A 24,225-nucleotide genomic window follows, 5' to 3' on the forward strand; every position below is an offset into this window, starting at 1 on the left:
CTAGCTTGCCTTGAGATACGATGCGGATACAAGTGCTAGATGCTGATACGATGCAAGATACAAGCCGGTCTTCGTGTGTTCGAATCCCGACTTGGGAGAACTAACAGCTGTCAGTAGGATAGCTGCGTTAACCTCGAAACCGTCCTGTACACTAACAGTTGGCTGCATTGTGGTTTTACTTTGCTTTTTAGGGAAAATAAAACTTTAGGATTTTTACTTTTGTGGACTTCAGAATCTAAGGATTTTACGTTTTTATAACTAAAAGCTTTTAGAAGGTGTCGGACTATTGACGTTTAAAATATTCACAGAATGTAGGATCTATGATTTTCGATGCAGAGTTTAATATTTTGTCAGTTCGAGGTTTCAGATTTCTAAAACTTGGGACTTGAGATGTAGGATTTAAAATACAACATTACAGTTCTACTAAGGATTTCAGGGTTAACAATTTAACATTAAGGATTTTAGTTTTAGTAGTAAGTTATTAGAATTTTAGGATTGCGGGATTTTGGGATCTTATAACGTAATGATTTTGAAATTTTTGGTATTTTAGGCTTTGGAATTTTATGATTTAGATATCTAAGAATCTTAGGGTTCAAGAATTAGGATTTCTCGAATTTCGTATTTTTTGGATTCAAGAATTAGGTTTTAAAATTTATTATTTAGGATTTAAAGTTTAAGATTTTGGAGTTTTAGGCTTTCAGTGTTTTAGATACTTTCATGGATTTTTTGGTTTTGAATTTTTGAATTTTGAGATTTTAGAGTTTCGCGACTTAGGAATTTTTGAGATTTAGGATTTATGGGTTGAGATTTAAAATTTGGGATTGAGTATTTAATATTTAGGGTTGTTAGGAGATAACTGCAGGGTTTACAATTAAAAGTCTTAAGACTCTAAGATCTGTGGGTTTCTGGATTGTGGGAATTTAGAATATAAGAACAAACGCGTCTTAGAATCTAAGAATTTGGAATTTTCGATTTCTGGTATCTTGAATTTGAGACTCCGTGTTTAGTCTCTCGAGATCCTGGGGTGTCAAGGTTCTAATTTTTTTGAATTTTTCGATTTTACAATTGCATCAAGGCTTTCCTGTTTTGCTAGTATTCCACGATTTTCAGATTTAAGATTCCCCAATTTTGTGTTTTAAAATTTCAAGATTTGGTGTTTGAGATTTCACAAGTTTCATGTATTGAAGATTTTTGGATCTTAGAACTTTAGATTTTGGAGTTTTAGGGATTAGGAATTTGGGAATAATATAATTCTTAGACAGTAGATTTCAGGATTTTGGAATTTCACGATTTTAAAACTATGATAAGAACTCCGAGATTTTGTAATTTGATTGATAATTTTGAGATTTTGAAATTTTATGGTCCTACAATTTTACACGCAAAAGTTGGATGGTGCGAAACCAGTACAAAATTGTGCGTTTTACCGCAATTGTTGATGTAGTTTGGAACAAGTAAAATGATTGCGTGATGGGCATAACGCAAATCATTCTCTGACGTTTTTTTTTCAATGTATTTAGCAGCTCCAAACTTCTACACATAACAAATTTACAGCTGGTTTTAGTATCGTCATGTTGTTTTGTACTGGTATTGATAATATTTTTTTTAATTTGTATTGTGCCGTGTCAAATAAATGCTGTGAAAAAAAAAATCGGGATTCAGGGTTTGCGAGTTGGAATTTAAGATACAGGATTCAGAATTTAGGATCTTCAAATTTCCCGTTTTTGAGATTAAGGATTAAGGATTCTAGAGCTTAAAATGAACGATTCAGCCAATTAGGATTATATGATTGTAGGACAACTGGACATTTTAATCAGGATGCAAATCTTCATTTAGACCCATTTACATATAAAGAACGACTTTGGACGAACTTGAAGTCCTTAGCAGTGCTACAACTTTCTGGAAGAGAGCATTGCCCAGACTGATGGATCTTGGGATTCCATTACTTTAGGATCTTGAATGTTGAGATTTTTTGTAAGGTATCAATAATTAGTTAGCTGATTGTAAAACAATTTTTTTACAATGTTTTTAAATTTTGCAATTCTGTTTTGTAAATCAAAGGTTTTGTGGCTGAAATATGATACTTTGTGGTGCTTAATTTTGAATTTAGCTGACATTACAGTTCAGTCTAAACGTGCTGTTTTGAATTTTAGGTTTGCTCCCTACTATAAAATCTTAATTTTACATTGTATATGGTGATTCTGCATTGCAATTCAAAGCCAGTCCCAGTCCCTCTAAAGCGCTCGATTGACGATGATTGATAGGTAAATTACTGCACACGAATCTGGTTGAGGTTCACTGCAAATATTTTCGCAGAAACCTCGAGTCACGCTTTCCTATGTTTTTGTTAGTACAGGTTGAGTAGCATATAAAATATCGAAAATTGATCACGCCGGGGCTCATTTGACTGCGCGAGCCTCTGGCTTTGTGTTGGTAGCGTTTCACAACGCACGTAAAACTGCATTCAAACGCCAACGGTTAATTAAATTTCCATCAGCGTTCCAGCATGTAAATTTGGCGTATCTTCCACCACATACTGCGTAGTGGTTTAGTATCAAACTGGGCACTGCCAGCGGTCACGGATGTTGTCTGGTTCTAAATCGAGCGTTGTCGATGATGATGATGATGGCGATGATAATAACGTTTCCAGTTCCGGAACGAAGGACAGCGTGCATGTAGCCGGCACGTGTGGTTCGCCGAGCCGGAACCCAAATCGTTCATACTTACTTGTGGCCCAGATACCCCGCAGCATCGTCCCTCGTTCTGCAGCCGATCCCAGAGGTCTGTTAATTCGATTGAATTTCCATATTCATGGGCTAGGCGATTCCTGTGTGTTTGCGTAGGAAAGGAAAAGACAAGGAATGAAAGAAAATTGTTTAATACATTGTGTCAGCAGTGACGGGAGGTTAGTCCCGCCGCCGTAGGTGGGTTAGGGGTCGTCAGCAGAGATGAAGTTCCTGTGGTGGAAATCTTTTTCTTTTCGGTAAATTGGTTCATATCTGTCTGTTTGTATTGCATATGCAGGCTTGTGTGCCTGTTTGTTCGGTTCGGTTCGGGTGTGTTCATTGGACTGATAATGTTCTGTGTCTGCTTTCGGGCAGACAGGGATTGGGTTGGTGTGTCCGGACATGTAATCAGATAAGCTGTTGCTTCCTTGGTCACTATATCAGAACTTAGTTCCGGTTGAGATGAGCAAAATGGTCATTGATGTGTAATTCTATCTGGCTGTTTTGTAACATGATGCAAAATGAACGTCGGAAGCATTTGCTTCCGGGGGCTGGATTTAATGTAGTATCAAAAAGTCTTAGTACACGTAAAACACACAAAGTAGACTTAGTTTCGTGTTGTGAAATCGTTTCGTTGTGGATGAATTAGACACCTAATAATATTTTACACTTACAAAAGTGTTTTGATGGAAATTTGTTCAAAATGTGTTTCATACAATCTGATCGTTCTTACCTCAGCATCGGCTGCAGATCGTTCATTACCCTGTCAAATTTGAACATCCAGAATATGCCTAACATTGCGTCGCCTATTAACAATACGAGTAAAAGCAACCAGTAAGCGTTTAGTAATTTCTCCGATAGTCGTAAGGCACCAAGACACCCTATCAGTTGTAAGAAACCTGTAACCGGAAGTGTTAAAAGAACGATTATCAGTAGCACAGTGTAGAACTGTTTTTTTATTTCTCACTGGGAGGATTGGTGGCTTACCTGATTGCACCAGTAGCGCGAGGTACGCGTAGATGAAGCTCGGCTGCGTTAGACTGAGCCCCGTCACCAGCAAGCGCCTGTAGTCGGAGAGTAGAATTTTTCCCGCAACGCCACAGAATACAATTACCGCCATCAAGAGCACAGCGTTGCACGTGTAGATCCACAATCTGTAGTACCTGTGGAAACCGGAGCGGAAAGTGGTTGCCAATTAATGTCTGCGGTAGGAAAACAGGCCGTTCGAAATATGTTGTGGCTGAGTTGATTTCTACATTGCAGTGTATGCTGATCTCATTTATTTTATTGAAGGTAATGTTGTTCCAATTCAATAGTTTTGATCTATAAACTCTGGAAAATTATAGCAGGGTAATAGAAGTAATAAATCACAAAGTAAAGTGATATATTGCTTGAATCGTCTGCAATTTCCTTGAATTTTATCTGCACTAGCGGTTTGTCGAGTTGTTTTCTCCGTACATGTACATGACGTATTTTACTATTTTATTTAACCGAAACGACAGAGTCAGTTTCCATCCCAGTACCTACAATGTCGCAAGCAAAATAATTGAGACATTTAGAACTTTAATAATTGTCAGCTCGGCTGTAGGGAAAGATTTTCCTACTGCGTACTGTTGTAAAATTGCGAGAAATACGGCCTAATTCGGTGTAGAATTTTCCCCTTTGAGGTGGCATTCCTTCTACTGTAAAACGATGCCGGATTGTGGAACTTGTCTGCTGCTGCACGCTTTGCAAAAAGCCAGAGGGACGAATGAAACATATTTGTTCTCCAGGCCTCGTCCTCCTACAAGGGGCTCCATTGGGAACATATTTCCGTCGTATTCCAACCGCTTTGTTGTAGCATTTCTCGTGCACATACGACAGCCGAGGCAGTAGTCTACCAGCGCTGCTCGTAAATATAAAAGTGTTATTTAATTGAAATTTTCCCGTGTTTATTGGGGAAAAGTACGCGCTCTGCTGGGAAAAGGCGTTCAGTTTCCATTCTGGCTGACATTTAGTATGGCACAATTGTTAGGTGGATAGTTTTTGATCCGGGAATATCCAGTTGAAATGCAAATATTTGTTTTGGAAGCCAAATTCCATTTCGTAAATTGGGCTATATGAAGGTTGGGCGTTCCGTACCTCGGGCTGAACATTTTTCACTGACGAGGCTTTAGGTGGCGTTTTTTTCTAGTGTTTATGGAAACGGGTTTTAAAATAATATTCTGCCGGTCGCCTGAATAAACGGCATGAATTGTGCGTTTGAATCCCAGTAGTATTTTGCCTTATAAAAAACGTTTGGGGTTTATAAGGTTCCACGTAAACATGAATGAACAGTTGCGGTTTCCATACAACTCAATGAAACGTTTAACCCGACAATCCCCGCCGACATGCAGACGAAATTAATGAAATTTTTGCCTGCATCGTGATTCGTGGCCTCACGGGGGGCTTCGGTTTTAAATTTTTCTACTGTGCAGCAATAATGACGGGGGTTATAACCTGGATGACTTCATATGAAAAACGTTCATTAGAAAAAGTTGTAACAGAATGCGTTATTTTTTTTCGGGGCTCATCATTAAGTCCCGCTAGCGGGAAAAATTCGTGCAGCGGTAAAATATTTATTCATTTACGGGTAGCAACACACAATAATTAAATGAGCCAGCTTATTTTCGAATGATGCCTGAGCAGGAGTTAACGAGCAGAATTTTATCACTTGTTAGCAGTGGGCTTTATCTCCAGTAATGCGCTGTAAATTAAAATGGTTGTTCTCAAGTTATTGCAGCTTCCATTTTATTTTCACAAAAAAACAAATGAAACGCATAAGAAACAAACCAATTAATCAATAACTTTAAGCTAAGCGAATTCCTAATTCACTCTTTTACGGTGGAACCGTGAGCATCGGTCGAAAAAATTGCAGCATCGAGTGGTGCTACGCCACCCGTTTGCTATTTATCACTGTGTGTTATGTTCATATGTGACATGGAGTGAATGCGTTTGCAGTAGCCAGCAGATGATTGCAGTGAAGAAACTTCGTTCAACATCGGAACGGCTGAGTATAACTTGGAACCAATTTAAATTTATTTAAATTTATATATTTTTTCGTGGATTTTCAAGTGACAGTCAGTCAGTGGCTTGCTAAATTTTTTTTTCCAAGAAATAATGAACTAAAACCAGTTTCAGAGAATAGTTTTTCATTCATTTGATTTGAACAAGGCCAACTGAGTGTTGTGCGCGTTCTACCTCAACGTAAAATTTTAGTGATAAAGGCAGTTTCCCGCGGAATACAAATAAAGTAATTGGTGAAATCGCATCAACGGACCGCTCTGGGCAGGATAGGTATCGCTATATTTTCGAAGTGTTTTGTTTTTGAGGAGCACTTGAACCAGTAAAATTTAATACGTTCGCAGCGCCACCGCCGTTCGGTGGCGGGTAAACGAATTAGCTGCCATGGAAAACGTGGGCAGATTCGAATCTGTACACTAATAGCGAAGAATTTCTTTAAGCAGACGTTGGTAAGATCGTTCTGAACTGTTACTGTATTATCAAGTAATATTAAATACGAGCCACTAATGTAAATTAGTCTGGAAGTGTGAATACAATGTTATGTCCAATAGATATAACAACGTATTCATGCGGGGCTTAGTGTTTGTGAAGACGATCTCGGAATGTACGTGTATTACCAGGCATTCTTGAAATGGGTCGTTGGATGAACACTAGAGCTGTCACCTTTCATCTCCAGGGCTAAAAATATTTGCATCTTTGTATTATGTAAAATATTAAAAAATCAATAAAAAAAATCAGCTTTAAATAGAAATAGATGCAGATAGGTTTTTTCCATAAAAGCACTGCCGGCCAGTGGGAGATGAATTGTAAAAACACACACACAACAACTTTAAGCTAAGCGAATTCCCAGCAGATTTCAATTTTCAAAAGCACGTTTTCCTTTAAAACGCCAATTCCAAGAAAAATCCTAAAATTAAAAAGAGTTTCATTCAAATCTGAGAAGGTCGAAACAAAACAAAGTAAAAATCAACAAACATGTTTTTTCTCCGCTTTTCTTGTTTTGAGATGGAAATGCTATATAGGCTATAACTAAGCGGCGAGGGAAATTCGAAGCAACATCGACGTCTCGGAACGTGGTGGGTTCGCGTGTATATCAGCCGTTCGGGTTACAACCTGAAGACAGAGCAGGCCGGGAATGGAATGCCATTAAGAATGGGACCCCGGGCCCGGTGCGTTTCGAATATGTATGTATATGTATATCGTTATAGCTTACTTACCGCATGGCCTTAACGTCCGGCGAGTTACTTTGTAGCCCGGCGGGGTTCATAGGACTCATAGGGTTCGAGTTGGAGACTTTATTTGTGACTTTCGCTGGCGCAGGCACGGGACTAAGGTCGTTGAGTATCGTTGCCACAGGAACCTTGAAACAGAGAAGAGAAAATAAACGGAAGGAAAACGGCGCTTGTTATCGAGATGGTCCTTTATGATTTCACAGTAAAGTTGAATTTATTTACTTTGAACGTGGTTTCTAATAACACTAGTAGTTTGTATTTAATGGAAATAATAAATTGTAAGAGAGAAGGGAACCGGTACAGGTGTTTTTATTTCCATAAAAAATGACGGAGAAAATCAAATCGGATTTTTATTACTTGGTTCATAATTTTCCTATAATTTATGATTAAATCGAATTAGTTAGGCTAAAAGAAATCTTCTGAATTGTGTAGCATTTTGACACTTCCTTTGCATTCTGTTTCGTACGAAGCTTTTGTCACAGTTGACAATATTATAATTAAAAGGAATAGTAAAATATATTATTGCATAGTAAAAAAATTAATTTGACAAATGCAATAAAATTTTGTTGTTGCACATTTTCATACGCCTTAGTTGCTCCTTACTCGTAACTTAGGAACTCGGGCTGTAAAAAGTATTAAAAAGTTTTGAGCAATTCACATAGGCACTTAAAAATTCGACTTCGTCGCTCATTTTATATGCAAATGACACTTTGAGCCGCATCGAAATGAATTAGGTACTCACTGTGCCACCGTTGTTTCCTCGCTAGGAACAATAATACTGCGAAAGTAATCATGAAAACTCGCGGCTTTCTATTGAGTAAAGTGACTTCTCTCAGTGAATGCAGCTTGAATTCTAAAAATTACCAGTCTTTTTTACAGAAATCCTTTCAGGCAGTTCCAATTTTAAGTTTTTGAGGGACACGAGAGCAGTTCCACAAAAAACAGGCAACCAATTTAATCTACCATTTTTGATTTGGATGAAACTTTGCATAGCCGTTTCTATAGGCAAAAAATGCCATTTTGTGCTATTGGTTTAATTTTTTGGAACACGACTTATTTGCGAGAAGCTATTGAAAAATGCTATTTTGGGAAGGTATTAATGAATACAGTCATACCTCGATATAAGGCAACTTTATTTTTATTTTCGTTACGTTATATCGAGTTACGTTATATCGAAGCAAAAAAAAATTTTTTTTTCAATTTACGCAAGAATGTTACTGGTTACTCAAATATGCGCGAAAACCCATTTTCCATCACCTATCAGTGTTTTTAAACCTTTCTTATGCCCATTAAGAAATATTTTCAGAAGCAAAAAAATTTTTTTTTTTCAATTGATGCAAGAGTTTACTCGAAGATGCGTGAAATCCTATTTCCCATCACCTATCAGTATTTTTAAACCATTCTTATGCCCATTTAGGATAATTTTCAACAAGCAAAAAATTTTTTTTTATTTGATGCAAAACTGTTGGTGGTTACTCACAGATGCGCGAAAACCTATTTCTCATCACCTATCAGTATTTTTGAACCTTTCTTATGACCATTTAGAGAAAATTTCAACAAGAAAAAATTTTTTTTTTCTAATTGATGCAAGACTGTGAATTGTTACTGAAGGATGCGTGAAAACCTATTTTCCATCACCTATTAGTAACCTTTATTATGCCCATTTAGGACAATTTTCCCATTAGTTTCGTTAATTTTAAAACTTACTACAAACATTTTTTGAAGCAATTTATACCCCAAAAACAGTAGCTGTATCATTTATTTTCAATTTCAACACATTTTCAAAGTTACGTTATATCGAGGTAAAAGTTACGTTATATCGAGTTACGTTATATCGAGGTTGCCTTATATCGAGGTTGCCTTATATTGAGGTATGACTGTACAATTATTTTTGGAGCCAAAACGATTTTTGAGATCGATGTCTTTGGCAATTCAAAATTATTTATTTTTCGAAAAAAATGTTAGAAGAAGAACTAAAAACTAATTATCTAAAAAGCTTAATTTTAAAAATCTATTTTTTAATAAAAACTACAAGAGATTATCTAAACAATGCAATCAGTCTAATCATGGAGAAATCAAGAAAAAAAGTTATGATTTTTTGGAAAATAAAAAAAAATTCAATTTTTGTTTCGAGGGGCATATTTTTTTTTGGAAGGACAAACTGTTATCTAAAACTTTGCCGAATACACTATGCTAATCATTCAAACCGTGTTTGCTGGAGAAATATTTCTAATTTCCAATAGAGCATTCTATGCGGAATTAAAAATATTTTTTACAGTCAAAACGGTTTGTTTTTTTTTTCAAAATATCATAACTTTTTTTTGCTGATTCCTCCATGATCGGATCGGTTGCATCGTTTAGGTAATCTTTTGTAGTTTTTATGAAAAAAAAAATTTTTTTTAATCTTTCTTTTAACTTTTTTTCAGTGTATAATTTTTTCGGAAAGACTAAATTATTATCTACAACTATGCCGAAGACGTCACACCGATCGAACAAACCGTTTTGGCCCTAAAAAAACTTGTAATCATCAATACCTTCCCAAAATAGCTTCTCAAAAATGAGTCGTGTTTCAAAAAATAAAGCCAATAGCACAAAAGGGCATCTTTCGCCTATAGAAACGTCTATGCAAAATTTTAGTCAAATCAAAAATGAAAATTAAAAAAAAATTAAATATACTTTTCTTGTGGAACTGCTCACAATCGTTGAATAACACTTGAACACTTTTATAAAGAACTCTGCAGTTCCAATTAAATATTAACTTGTCTAGTATTTAAAATCACATGTTTACTATCAAAATGTCCGAGGACTTCGCAGCCAATTTGATGCATTTTTTTGTATTTGTTTGATAATGCATCATCTGAAACATAGGTGGTCTCAATGATAAAGTAAATCTAGTATGTACACATTATAAACTTAAGTTTTTTGCTGTATGGACTCATCACTGCGACCAGAAACAGTGATCTTTCGTGATATCGCCCGTGTGTTTGCTGTATTCCCCACTTCTGTTATTACAATATCACGAGCCTCACTGCCTCCGGCCAATTTTATCGCCATTTACAATTCCCTGGAGAGGTTTCATCTTAATGGCCCTCTGACCAGTTTTATTGTGAGAGGGATTTATTTTGGTCAAGAGGTATTTGTCGTGGTTTTGTAGAATTCAATGTCAATAAAGGGTTGATGGAAAACCTGAGAATAAACCCATACTGAAGTCCGTTGACTTAAAAAAAAGCGACTACGGAGGCTCAAGCTACTTGAGCATATTAACCGACATGTTGAGGTCAAATGGGGCTTTAGCGGTGTTGATGCTTGCTGGCACACAGCGAATAGCGTCATGTTATCCATATAAAACATTGCGGTAGAGCGAAGAAAGAAAATTTCTTCGTCCTAATGACCTTTCCGGAATATGGGTCATTCCATACGAAGTGACCACGAAAAAGCACAAACTTGGACACGACCATGACGGATTTTGCTCAAAGTTGGGAGAGTTATTCATCTACTGTCACTTTGGAAAAATCCTAAATTTGGTGTCGGTTGGAATACCCCGCAGGGGGGTCCCTGTTTGTTGCAAAGTCACGCATTTTTGTTCACAATCTATTTTTCTTTTTCTTACAATCCATACACGTAAGATGTCCGAAATGAACTGATAGATGATTTTTAAAGAAAATAAACCAAGGAATCCAGAAAAAATGTAACTTTTGACCGGAAGTGTTGCCAGATAAATTAATTTTGTATTTGAAAACTAAATTTACATTTTTTGGGAAATGCAGCCATCTTCATTTTAAATTTGATAATTTCATCGTGTTCCTTGGAAAATTTCACGTAAGAAACGGCTATCATCCCGAGGTAATATGAGTCAATCTCGACATATAACATTTTTACGAGAAAAGTTGTAAATTTCGTAAATATTTTTTTTTACAATTTAAAGACGTGAGACACCCGAAAAATAGTAATAGGTGAATGTTGAAGAAAATAATCCAAGGAATCCAAAAAAAAAATCGTATTCGACCGGAAGTGTTGCCAGATAGATTACTTTTGTATTTTTAAACTAAATTCGCATTTTTCGGCAAATGCAGCTAATTTTATTTCAAATTTGATGATTTCATCGTATTTCTCGGAAAATTTTACGTAAAAAATACTTATCACTCTGTGGTAATATGAGCCAATCTCGAGATATAGCTTTTTTACGAAAATAGTTTTAAATTTCGTAATTATTTTTTCGTGAAAATGTTATATCTCGAGATTGGTTCATATTACCACAGAGTGATAAGTGTTTCTCACGTAAAATTTCGGAGAAATACGATGAAACCATCAAAATTCAAATAAAATTAGCTGCATTTGCCGAAAAATGCAAATTAAGTTTTAAAACACAAAAATAATCTATCTGGCAACACTTCCGGTCAGAAACACTATGTTTTCTGGATTCCTTGGTTTATTTTCTTTAAAAATCACCTATCACTTATTTTCGGATGTCTTACATCTATAAATTATAAAATAAATTGATTACGAAGTTTACAACTATTTTCGTAAAAATGTTGTATCTCGAGATTGGCTCATATTACCTCGGGATGATAGATGTTTCTTACGTGAAATTTTCCAAGGAACACGATGAAATTATCAAATTTAAAATAAAAATATCTGCATTTGCCGAAAAATGTAAATTTAGTTTTCAAATACAAAAATAATTTATCTGGCAAGACTTCTGGTCAAGAATTATATTTTTTCTGGATTCCTTGGTTATTTTTCTTCAAAAATCGTCTATCAGTATTTTTCCGACATCTTACGTCTATGAATTGTAAGAAAAAGAAAAAAAGGGATTTTTAACAAAAATTGCGAGACTTTGCAATAAAGAGGGGGTCCTACTGAGCGGGGGGTATTCCAATCAACACCAAAATTGGGATTTTCCCAAAGAGACAGTAGATGAATAATTCCCCCAACTTGGAACAAGATCTGTGATGGTCGTGTCCAAGTGGCATGAACAGATCTTATGAAATGACGAATGACCCATATATAAATTCAACCGCTGTAAAATTTTTGGGGCGTTAATCTTACCGGTTAAAATTTTAAACACAAAGACAGCCTGTGCACCGGTAATTGGTACGAATTTTCCCACTGTAGAAAACATAAGGCTGGACGCCTACAAACTTCCGTTGCACGGCTTCGATTCTTGTTATCCAGTTTATGTTTAATGGACACCACACTACGGAATTCGTGTCGAGAACAGAATCCGAGTTGTCTAAGAAGCCAGCCGTCGCATGTTCAAATCTTGCCTGGGAGAGACCGTTAGAGTCAATAGGAGTCGTAACTCTTGCCCCGTAATTGCCCTGTACACTAACGGGTGGCTGCGAAGTCTGTGTCGAATAAACCAAAAGTTAAATTCCAGAAGAAATATTGAACCTCTGCTTTGGTTTTTATTAACCTCGTTGTTGTGCGCCTTGAATGATAGCGCCGCGTCTGAACACTCAAATGTCGAACCTGGTTAACATTCGTCAATGTTTGGCCAAACATTGTGTAGCTAAACATTACAGGATCATTTTTTCAATGTAAAATAGTTTGCGATAGTTCGTATAATCCTCATTACTGGACATCATCCGCAAAAAACATATGGCATTGGTATGGCAGTAATAAGGATGCGTTATTTATAAGTTATTTATAGAGTGGTCCTAGAGCACTGCCTTGCGGAACGCCCGAAAAATGCTAAAATGGCCTTTGATTCACCAAATAGGTCCTGAGTCAATATACGAGAGCAGAAGCAATATCCAATTTCTCCATCTTGGCGAGAAGAATACCATGTTCGACGGAATCGAACGCAGCTTTCTAAGCAGTGTAAACTACATCGATTTGTGCATCTTCAGTCATATTCTGTATGCATGTAGTAGTAGATTATACGAGATTGGTAGTGGTAGAACGTTTTGGATAAAAACCGTGTTCTGATCTATCGAGATATGTGGTTTGCAGCCAGTAAGGAGTGTGCTGTAAATGATTATTTCAAATACTTTGGAACAAGCGCAATTAAAAGTTATTTCTCTGTAATCCTCTATATGTGCACAGGGAACATGAACGACGATTTCCAGCTGGCAGAAAAAGCATATTGCCGAAGCGACAAGTTGGACAGTAACTTAAGTGGGCGTAGATAAACAGCTGCATATTTTTGTACAACGCTGGAAGGTATGTCATCAGTCCCGGAGCAAAAGAGGACTTCATTTTTTCTATTGCAACGCTACGCTTGTTTCGTTAGAGGGTTTCGCAATTTAGCAATATTTGCGCAGAGCTGAGGACCGCTGTCGTTAAAGTTACGGCCGCGGGGGTTTTGATTTGTTAAAGTTGACCGCGGGGGTTTTGATACTGGTCGGCGAGGAGGAACACAGCGTACAAATGCGTTTTCAATGGCATGGTTCAAATAGCCGATTGCATCGTCAAGAGGAGGGTCATTTTCTTAAAACTGCCAACCGATTTGCGATATAAAGGTGCTTGAAATCTTGAAGACTAAATTTGGTTCAGTTGGAAATTCCTCAAATTCAATCGGCATCATTTAGTGGTTATATCAAACACTGGATGATTTGAATCGAACAGAAGTCGCTTACTATACCAATATTTTGAAACTTTTTTTTCTAATTTTACCTAGCTTTTCAGAAAATGGATGTCGCCATCTAGGATTGAAAATTGAAGCAAAGGACCCCGCGTACACAACACGTTCCGATAGGGTTCCGTCACATTAATTGATATACTTAAAACCCAGAAAAATAAGTTAAGCAAATATTTGTTATTTTTGATACCGGATTTATTTGCGCAAATTTTTTCTACGAACAAATATATTTGTTATGCTATTACACTACAGCAAATATTTACCTTTAAAAGCTGTTTGCTTGAATGCTAGCAAAGTCTCTTTGTTCATTTTATGGTAAATTTGTTTGCTATGCTATTACACGAAGCGAAAAATATGAAGCAAATCTAGTTTTCATTCGCAGCACAATAATTCAACTGTCAATCGAAAACATTGTTTCTGTGTTTTAGTGGTTTTGGTTCAATAACGGTAGCGTTCGACATTATATGTTTTGTTTTAAGTGAGAATGGCTGATTCCAAAGAAGAGGATTCGCTGTTGGTTTGCGTTTTGGTCATGCTTGCCAATTCACCATTGAAAATGGTGAGAATCTGAAACGTCGTCGGATGCGCAGTCTGTGGGTGCATGATTGGGTGAAACGACGAAAAGACCGAGGATTCTACAATCAACTTCTTCGAGAGCTCGAAGTTGAGGGGCCGCTGTTATATCACAACTTTCTGCGCATGAACATAGACGATTTTCGCACCCTTTTGGAATTGGTATATCCATTAATCAATAAGCTGGATTCAAATATGTGAGAAACTATTTCTGCCGGTGAAAGGCTACCCGATCAGAAAGAAAAAACAAAAATGTAACAGAAGTTGTTAGTTTGTTACGGGAAAAACCTTACAGGCTGTGTTTTCAATTTGATCCCGTTAGGTGTTAAAATAACAGAAATTATAACAGAAATGATTCTACTAGTATCAAACACATATCAAAATTTGTTACTAATGTATCAGCTTCCTAACAAAATTAGACAGTATATAGAACAATATAATAACAAACATTGTTAGAAACAACAGGTTTTGATAAAAACGAAAAATTTGTTAGACTTGTTTAAGAACAACTTCATTTCATGTTTGTTATTATAACACATTCAGATTCAATTTTGTTATCAAAATTATATGGAGAAATACAAAATTGTATCAAAATATGTTATTTGTATCTCGCGTTGATAGAATTTTGTAATTTTTTAGTTATGCTCTTCTGATCGGGTATCTCTCACATTGCGCTTTATTGCAACAGGTGATAGTTCCATGTCGTTACAATATCTCTTTCGTATCCCACAATCAACAATAATTCACAAAGTTTGTGACGCAACATACAAAGCTTTGAAGCCTGATTTTTTAAGGTAAAATTCTCTCAAACATCTTTCAGCTCAACAATTAACGATGTTATTTATGTCATAGTTTCCATAAACTGGAGAATATTGGCTGGAATTAGCTGAAAATTACAACAATAAAAGGAAAATTCCTCATTGCATCGGCCTATAGATGGAAAGCATATCGTGATGAAAGCCCCAGCACATTCAGGATGTTTTTATAATAATTATAAAGGTTAGAAATCATTCCAATACTTTATGAGAATCATAATATTGCTTGCTGCGCTCTCCACAACTAGGTACCTTATGATGCGAAGCAGAATTTATTTTATTCCTACGATGGTCGATCGCTACGACGATCAAGGAAGTGTCATTGATGATGATTGGCGTAGAGTTAACAATTGGCGTAGAGTTAACAATATGAAGAATAGCTTTTACCCACTCGAATGTCGCACTTTTGTAGGTAACAAAGGCAAACAAACACGTAATGGATGATCCCAATATTTTGTACATGAAGGGGAAGTTAATTTTCAACGTGGTCGTATATAAATAAATTATTCAAATTTCGTGTAATAATTGTTTTGTGTATTAGATAAAATAAATAAAAGGAAAAACATGACTTGTATTATTTTTTTTTAATATTTGTATTATTAATAATTAGTATTTAAAATACAAAAACGACAATAAATCTACCACTAATCTTCAAGTTGAACCAATGTCAAACAAAATTATGTCATTGGTGGAATGGTTTTCGGATTCAATGCAGCCCAATTAATAGCAGCAGTGAAGTCAAAATTACAAAATAAACACACGACGGTTTTCACGTTGCTATCACGGACACAAACCATAGACAATCCCGAAAATTAGTCTCAAAAATTATTAATTAGTTTTTTTTGCACATCAACACTATTTATCGTTTTGAGTGAACAAAATTTATCGTATTAAGTGAATAATTTTTCAATCATATCATAAAATATCGCACTGGCTATTCTGCTACGTGAAAAACTGATTTGACACATTGATACTCATTTGCTATAGTTTGCTCATACCCAATTTCAGCATGACCAAAGAAAAAATTCAACCAAATATTCGCTCAGTCGTGAATTTACTAGCAAAGAAAGACATTAGACGAAGCAAACCTTTGCTAATATTTTATTTAGCAAATACAATAGCAAATATTTTTTCGCAAATAATATTTTGATATTACACGGACAAACAAATAATAACTGTCATTTTATGCAAATATTTGCTTCGTGTAAAAGCCGCTTAAGAAATCAGAGCACAACCTTCAGCTTCCGCTTGGCTTTGGTGACACATTTACCACGAGTCATCCGTAAGCAAAGCGAAACAAATTATGATAAACAAAGAGTTCAAAATACGACGTGTTGTTTACGGAGCGGTGGAACGCGAAGGTAGCCGTTCTTAAGATAATAGGTTAAACCGAACTGTTGTATTTGTTTTTTGAAAACAACCCGTGACAAAAATTGCCATCATTGAGCCGAATTACCAATTGGTCAAAACACCGCTAGATTTTAAATATAAGCATAATAAAAAAATAAGCAGTGGCTTCGCGAGGGGGAATTATCTCACGTGGATTCACTCTAGGGCTCTAGGGCTCTAGGGCAGTTAATTACACTTAAAAAAATTAATCTTGTCATATCAAGCGTTCCGCACGGTCGAATGACCATGCGTACAGGACTCCTATCTAAAATCGTAGTGACAGCGGCCCCTGTCCTTCCTAACAATATCGCCTAATTACAATTCCCCGTAGAGAGGTTCATACGTTACTCACACCAGTTCTATTATAATAAGGACTTATTTTTGTTAGAAGGAGAGTTAATAGACTGTAGATTGAAGAAAGGGTACGTGGTGGGGAGCCTGAGAGTAAACCCAAGCTAAAGTCCTTTGAAAACCAAATGGCCTGATTGGGTTAAAAAATGAATGCACGAATGGCAACATTCGTTTTGATTGTGGTAATTATATTTTAATATATTCGTTAGCATTTGTTGTCTTCAGCACAAAGGGATCATGTCTCTTCACGAATTTGAGGAATCAAGTCTCCCCAATAGAACTAGTTTAGTAAACTTATTTTTCAAACAGTTTTCAAACAGTTTTCTATAAGAAGTCGGTTCAAACATCACCAATTTTTTTAGTTTACATATCTTTTAATCTTATGTTTATTAGTTTCATATGTCGATTTCGGATCTTAAATTTAACCTAAAGTCTTAAGATGTCCTTGAATTCGGTTTTTAGAATCTAGTATATTTTAGATCCTGTGTTTTCTATCCCAATTTTTTATATTAAATGGCGCATTTCTCCAGAAAATTTGACCGATTTATTTCATATCGCCTGTAAACACAATGAAAGGATCAAGTCTCCCCAGTTCCCCCAACTAACTGACTCTATTCGGAAAGTTCCCACTATTCACGAAACATTTGAATTTCCTCAGTGACTAACCCCTCCTCACTTCTTCCTGGAGTTGGCACATCATACTTACAATTTCTATGAGAAACATGTCACGCTAATAAATTCAAAATCTACTTCCGAGTCAAAGTTTCAAGCCCAGGTTCCCCGATCAAGTCTTTAGTTCAAAATTCAATCTTAGACACAAGCCTGCAGTCAGTATCTGAGATCTGAAGTTTGAAATCTAAATTTGGAATCCAGGTCTGGTGTTCTTGTCCAAAGAAGAAGCCAAGTGTGATGTCTAATTCTCTAGTCCAAGCCCAAGTTAGGTCCAAATAAAGTTCCAGTCCAAGTCAAGTACAAGTTAAGTCCAAATCAAATCCAGGTTTAGTGCAAGGCAAGTTCACTCATCCTTTTATTCAGAAGGGCGGTCAAATAAAAGCAGAATCAGTTGAAGTCGAAAAGGTCGGGTTGAATAAAATGAAGTAAAATTAAGCTAAGAAGGGGTTGGATTATTCCAATGGATTGGATAGTATAAGATTAGAGAAGATTAAAATTAATTTGATTACATTAGATTTTATTAGTTTGGATTACCTTACACTCGCGACTATTGGATTGGATAAGAATTAATTAGGGTATTCTTGTTAAATAAAAAATAAAAATAATTAAGATTTGGAAGCAAGGGTTTCACCCACCTGTACAGTCGGTGGCTTTCGGTAGTTGTTGAGCTCCGGTAGAAGAAACTTGGTCTTCGTAAGTTGCCCCTGTTGCTGTTGTTGTTGTTGTTGCTCGTTCTGCGGGTCCTGTTTTTCCGTCTCCGAGGAAGCCGGGTTGGTGGTAGCGGTTAGTACACTAACCGTACCAGCGGGGTGATGTTTTTGCTCCTCCTGCGTGCCTGTCTGTACCAACCGGCCCGGACCGTGGCTCGTCGTAGTAGTGGTAATCGTTGTCCTCGGTGCAATGAACTGGATCGATGGTTTATCGATCTTTTCGATTGGCTGCTGGTAACTGTTCTTGTCCCTGCGTTGATTTTTTTGGTCACTTTTGATGCTATTGTTGATGATGATGTTGTTGCTCTTGGTAATGTTGTTGCTACTGTTGCTGTTGTCGCTTTCGACGCTAGTGTTGTTGCTGTTCTTTCTGCCGTCGCAGTCGATCTGTTTCGCGTTGTTCAACTTTTGCTGCTGCTGTTGACTCTTTCTACCTTTTCGGTTGTTGATGTTTTTGATAATCTGGTTTATGTTGATTGCCTTCTTGACCGTCTCGGCTGGCCGTTCACGAACGGTGGCTGTTGTGCGAACTGACAGCATCACAAACATAGCCCGTCGGTTTACTTTTCCAACACTTTGGCATAATATTCTTATCGAAGAGGTGGTTAAAATTATAATTACTTTTTTTTTGTTAGGTTTGGCTACTCTGCTCCGGTCGTTTCGCGTTCACTGCGCACTCGTTCCAGACTATCTACGGTACAGCTTTTGGGTTTTCACCACACACGAACGAACTTTCCTGCTACTGGAAGCTTTCGGATTAGTTTGATCGTTATAAAATTTTCGAATCACCTTTTTCCCGCCCGTTTTTAGCACCGCAGTAAGAAGCACTTCTGTTTCGTTTACCTAATATACAGACTCATTTCCCGGCTTAATCCTCAAACTGTCAAGCGGTGTTAGAACGCGTTTAATATAGCTCATCATTAGGCACGAACTGCACGAACAGCCGTAAAATAAACATACCTGCTGTTGCTGAACCGAGCAAGGGCCGCTTTCAGTAAGCAAACGGAAACGAATATTTAAATCCTGAAACGCGCAACCTAACAGCAGTTTCACAATTTACCGAAAATTCACTTTCTTCTCGCACAGTTTGTTCTACGCGGTCGCTTTTGTTGTTTTTGCTGTTGGAAAACTTTTGTGGAAGTGGCAGCACAACATTTTACTTGATTGCTTCATCTACCATCACACCTCGTCATGTGGACGCATGTCGTCGGTTTTGATACTTTTCGTGTTTGTTTTGACGATGGCCCTGTTTGTGGGTGATTGTTTTTCCTGCGGCACAGGATGGTGGTTGCGCTCTGCAATGACACGGAACAAAGGAAGCGAAATAGTTATTTTTATCTTGGTTTGTTAGTGACAATTGCTAGGGTAAAATGTCTGTGAAGTGAGAAGAGTGTATTTAGTCTTGAATAAACAGAAAAACTTTAGCGTTAAAAATTTCAGTGAACAGAGAAGAAATTCAGCAAAAGGCGAAACATTTTTCAATACATAATGTTTATTTGACGGCATAATACATAAAATGTTTAACGGAGCTACATAACTCTCATTTCTAGGGTATCTTATAAGTTAAAGGCAAATTAATTACCCTCGCTGCCGACTACGAGCTAAAACTAAAACTAACATGTTTTTTTTATCAGTGGTTCAGTTTGTTGGTAAATGGGCACTCTGTTGCTTTTCAAGTAGCCAAAAATCAGCATCCTGTATGTAGTTTTTCGTATTCCACGTAGTCTGCCAGTTGACAAGTGTGCTCTGACGTGAAAGTTTTAAAAATTCCCACCTTAGCAACAGTGTCCGCCCGGAATGGAACAATGCGCGTGTTACTCTTCGCATTTGCCACAGCGTTCTTTATTGCCGCAGTGGATGACCGTAAAACCCAACTGCTTGCTTGCACTTGTCACTGTTCATTACCCGCGATACAAACAGGCGCACGGGTAGAGGCACTTTGTCCACGAGGACATAGTTCGGCAGAGCAGTCCCAGCAAAAGTCACGCGAAAAGAGTCTGATTGGGCGTAAGTTTTCACACTCTTGTCGAGCGATTTTGAGTACAATTGCTTGCAATCAAGTATCTTCATCGGCTGAAGACTGGAATCCTTTAAACGACCGGTTACAGTCTTCAGCAGATCCTCGACTGTCAGACTTAAGTCGGTTACCACTCCGTCGATCTCCACTGCACGTGTTGAAATATACACGTGGTACTCCAGCGTGAAAAGTTCACAAACAGCAATCTCTTTTGCTTGCTTGAGGCTAGACACAAAAAACACGCTGTTTATTGGAACGAATTTTAGTGATTCCGGTTACGGTTGTAAACCGCCGCAGATTTCTACAAATCTGCATTGTATTCAATGCCTTTGCTTTGAGCCTAAGGAACATAACCCAGGGACCCGGATATCCATCCGGGTATAGTTTTGCCCGATGGATCAGGTTTTGTGAGGCAGCTTTTCTGACCCCCGCCTGACGGCGAATCGATAGAGATTCCGTCTTCAGAATCGCACGAATCCATTACTTCTCGTCGCTTTGCTCTGCGAAAATATATTATTTGATGCTAAACTACAGCAGCTGCTGCAAACGTTGATTCCGCTGCTTTCCTGCTGGCTATTGCTTCACAGCACAGAATCGAACCAAAAAATAGCACGCGTCATACACAAGCCGTGTAGTTAACAAAAGATCGAACGATCGAACGGACTCAAACAATGCGCGTCTGTTTGCTCTCATAAAGTCAGATAGCTTAACACAACTTTTTGCTCAAACTGCAAAAACGTGATTGAAATTATTTGGATACAAAAAAATTGATTGTCTTCAGTAAAGCTGCTCCATTAATTATTTCCTTTTTAGAAGTAGTTGCACTCTTGTTATTAATCCACCTCAAAGTGTGGAACAAATTTAACACTCCTCATTTTTGCTCATAAAAATCCATTTTGTTTGGCAAAGTTGTAGCACATTTTATAAGAAGCAACTTCATCGAAGACACTGAACTTATATCTGCCTATTGAAATGGAATTTTTTGAAGTTTTCTATAGAATACCTCTTAAAATAAATTTTGATTGAAAATTGATTTTAAGGGACGCTCCATTAAAAACTGCACCAAAGTCCATTCAAATAAGTAGATATAAATATGGTGTCTTCAGCAGAGTTGAGTTGCAACTTCCATAAAATTGAGAACAGTTATTGGAACAACTTAGCAGATGATACTACAGCTCTAAATTCAATTTTTTGGATCAAAATAATTTCGATTACGTTTTTGCAGTTTTGGAAACAGTATGCGACGATTCCAACACTAGCTGACGAGAATGTTCACCCGTCTAACAAGCTCTACAAATTCTACGTCGTCTTTCTTAAGGGGTTATATATCTTTTTGCTCGAGAGAAAAGAGCGGAGTTTGAATTTTTTTCAAGCGTGTAGCACCTTTTTTATTGCATAAAAGTAGTAACTTTCTGGTAATTCTGTTAATCAGCAACAAAAAAAACTTGTTTGTTCTGGAAATACCAATTATTTGTGGCCTTTCCTCGAAACACTGTTTTTTTGCAAAGGTTTGCGGTGTTTGAGACCCAACAGATCAACTAAAATAAAAAAAACCCATAATACTTCATTAGTTTTAAAGTGTAAGTGGGGTATCTAAACGATCATTTTTATAAGTATTTTGTTTTCAGTGCATACGCAAATGTTTTTCCCGGAAAAACATGTTTTGAGTGCTAAAAATTGCAAAAAAAAAAATTTTTCGGCAAAGTTGAACTGCGTGTATCAAAAAAAAAAAAATAATAAACGATCGTTAAATGATTGGGGAATTTCATAACGAACATTTAAAAAAAAGATGAAGAAAATCAGTTCAGTGGTTTCACCGCAATCGTAAACACGACACCATTCCGAGATAAGCGCGTATAAAGTTTCAAGTTTAGCTTATGCGGCCGTGCCGAGGCGCGCTTCAAATCGCGCTAACTTCCTCCCTATCGCACAGACCTTTATGAAAATTTGAGAAAAGGTTCTTAAGAAGTTATACTTAAATTTTTTGAAAACTTAAAAGGTATATAAGGTTCATTAAGCAGACAGTATGTAAAGTAGAGAGAACTGAAACTAAGCGAACTGGAAATATGATACAGATTTGGAAAAATATACCGCATTCCGACGGGACTTGAAGCCGCAATCTCCCTGTCTCCGGCATGGTGTTTTGACCAATTAAACTAAGGGGGACGGTGGTACTGTTCCACAATCTATATCGTATCACATTCCGCTGCCGACTTATCCTATTGCTCACCCCTAACTACACACACTGCTGTGCAAGCGTTATTCATAGACTGAAAGGAATGTCTCATCATACACAGAAGAGTCAGCTGATGCTGATAACTCTTATAGACCTGTGTGATCGAGACCAAAGTCAGTCTGCGTCGTGCTTGTATATAAGGTTCTTAAGAAGTTGTATCTCAATTTTTTAAAAAACTTTTTAAAAACTTTTTTGCAACACTGGCTTTGAAAAAAATCAATATGGCAACTAGGTTCGATTACCGGCTTTTGAATAACATCTCGAATTCGGTAATACTCACATAAGATGACATTTGGCCGGGTTGGCTGTTTTCCAGATATCGGAAGCTGCCACTTAAGATTACAAAACGGCATCTGGAGTCGATCTCCTGCCTCTGGGAATCATACCGACTCCGAAAGAATCCATATTGAGCAGTTCGCTGTTGTTTTACGCTGTCGCGTGTTGCATATTGCGGTTATACGGCTGGAGGACAACAAAATTTTATGTCCGTGCTGATAGACATGAGGATGTAGCTCAAGCTGCTACTGTAAATCGAATTTGAATGCAGAATAATATAACATTTCACTCTTGTTTCTAGCGTAAAACGCGAGAATATTAAAATTTCAATAATTCATATGTTTTGTTCTTTGTTTTGTTGATTTAATGTTCAATTCAATATCGAAAATGATGCTGATCGGATCTCTGTACTACCCCGACAGTTCCCACTGTCGTGGTAGCACAGAGATGTGATTAGCCATCAGCATCATATATTGGGCCCTCTTACAATTACGTCCGTGATTTATTTGAGCAGAAGCAGGCTCTTATATAGCCCATGTTAATGTTGTGAAAGACCCTGCCTGTTTTGTAATAGCCTTTTAGCTAGGTTTTGTTTCCTACCAGTTTCGGAGACACAATCAATTTCATTTCATGTTGGCCAGCAGCCTTAAATCGACCGCTTGTTGACCTTTCACATACGCAACAATATAACGCTGATCGTACTACGACTTGGAGTGACAAGCCCTTTTTTTCCTTTTTGGATCCTGTTTCTTGGATTCTGTCGAAGTATATAGCAGAAGATGCAGCGTACTCTCTCTCTCTCTCTCTCTCTCTCTCTCAGTTACGCAACATTTGATTACGTCGCGGTCGAGGATTTTGTTCGAATTGCTGCTTTAGCCGAATTTACAACCGTCTTTGTCAGGGCGTTTCAACATTTAAAATGAAGTGTATTGAATATTTTAGTAATGTTGTGCAAATGGTGAGTTGAAGAGCTACCGAATTTGGATTTGGACATGTAAATACACCAAGGTTGTTTTTACGCTAATTTTAGAAACTAGGCGGTTGTTTTTACGGTTTTTTTACGCGCTGCGTACCCCACGCGTAAAAAAGACCTTAGTGTAGGGTACCACTGAACAGAGCTTCGTAGTCGCAAGGTTACGAAGTCCGCTTTGACAAGCAAATGATAATAGGTTCGAATCTTAGTAAAATCAAGCCATTCGTTGGCAAAAGAACTTGAAGTATGAGTTTATTTTCAGGCTCTTCCACACAAAACTTCCCTCCAGATTTGATAACCTCTGGTCTAAAGCTTTGATAGTATCATAGACTTTAGCACGTTACACGCTGTTAGAGTGATAGCTAGCAGGAGGATATGATAGGGTCGGTAAGAAAGGCAGTAGGGTACTAAGTCTGAAAGAGAAGACAAACAGCACTATAACTTCCCTCCAGACTTAATAACCACTCGTCTGAAGCTTCTTTAACACTGTGCTACAGCGATTTAGAATTTCTGAAGTGACCTAGTGTAGGTTGGAGGTCTTGTTGAGGGTAATATTCGCTCATCATCAATTTTCCAAACACCCCCAAAATCTGAAGTTATGGTAAAAATACGGTTTTTTGGACCTCAGTGCAT

The 24,225-nt window shown here is 37.2% G+C and overlaps 2 protein-coding genes across 5 annotated transcripts in view; one reads left to right on the plus strand and one right to left on the minus strand.

Moving 5' to 3' along the window:
- The window catches only part of LOC129729470 (pseudouridine-5'-phosphate glycosidase-like), a 106,704-nt gene extending 91,702 nt beyond the window's left edge, over positions 1 to 15,002 (plus strand). Inside the window, exon 8 of the mRNA XM_055688061.1 lies at positions 14,974 to 15,002. Coding sequence (XP_055544036.1) covers positions 14,974 to 14,985 — 12 coding nt within the window. The 3' untranslated portion in view covers positions 14,986 to 15,002. The remainder of the gene's footprint in view (positions 1 to 14,973) is intronic.
- Positions 1 to 24,225, minus strand: part of LOC129729467 (uncharacterized) — a 502,529-nt gene that overhangs the window by 63,179 nt on the left and 415,125 nt on the right. For all 4 annotated transcript variants that reach the window (XM_055688058.1, XM_055688057.1, XM_055688056.1 and 1 more), the window contains exons 5-9: positions 18,016 to 19,385; positions 6,983 to 7,125; positions 3,711 to 3,886; positions 3,457 to 3,622; positions 2,725 to 2,824 (exon numbers count right to left, since the gene is read on the minus strand). In XM_055688058.1, coding sequence (XP_055544033.1) covers positions 2,725 to 2,824; positions 3,457 to 3,622; positions 3,711 to 3,886; positions 6,983 to 7,125; positions 18,016 to 18,639 — 1,209 coding nt within the window. In that variant the 5' untranslated portion in view covers positions 18,640 to 19,385. The remainder of the gene's footprint in view (positions 1 to 2,724; positions 2,825 to 3,456; positions 3,623 to 3,710; positions 3,887 to 6,982; positions 7,126 to 18,015; positions 19,386 to 24,225) is intronic.

The sequence above is a fragment of the Wyeomyia smithii genome, chromosome 3, assembly GCF_029784165.1.
Source record: "Wyeomyia smithii strain HCP4-BCI-WySm-NY-G18 chromosome 3, ASM2978416v1, whole genome shotgun sequence".
Classification (NCBI taxonomy): domain Eukaryota; kingdom Metazoa; phylum Arthropoda; class Insecta; order Diptera; family Culicidae; genus Wyeomyia; species Wyeomyia smithii.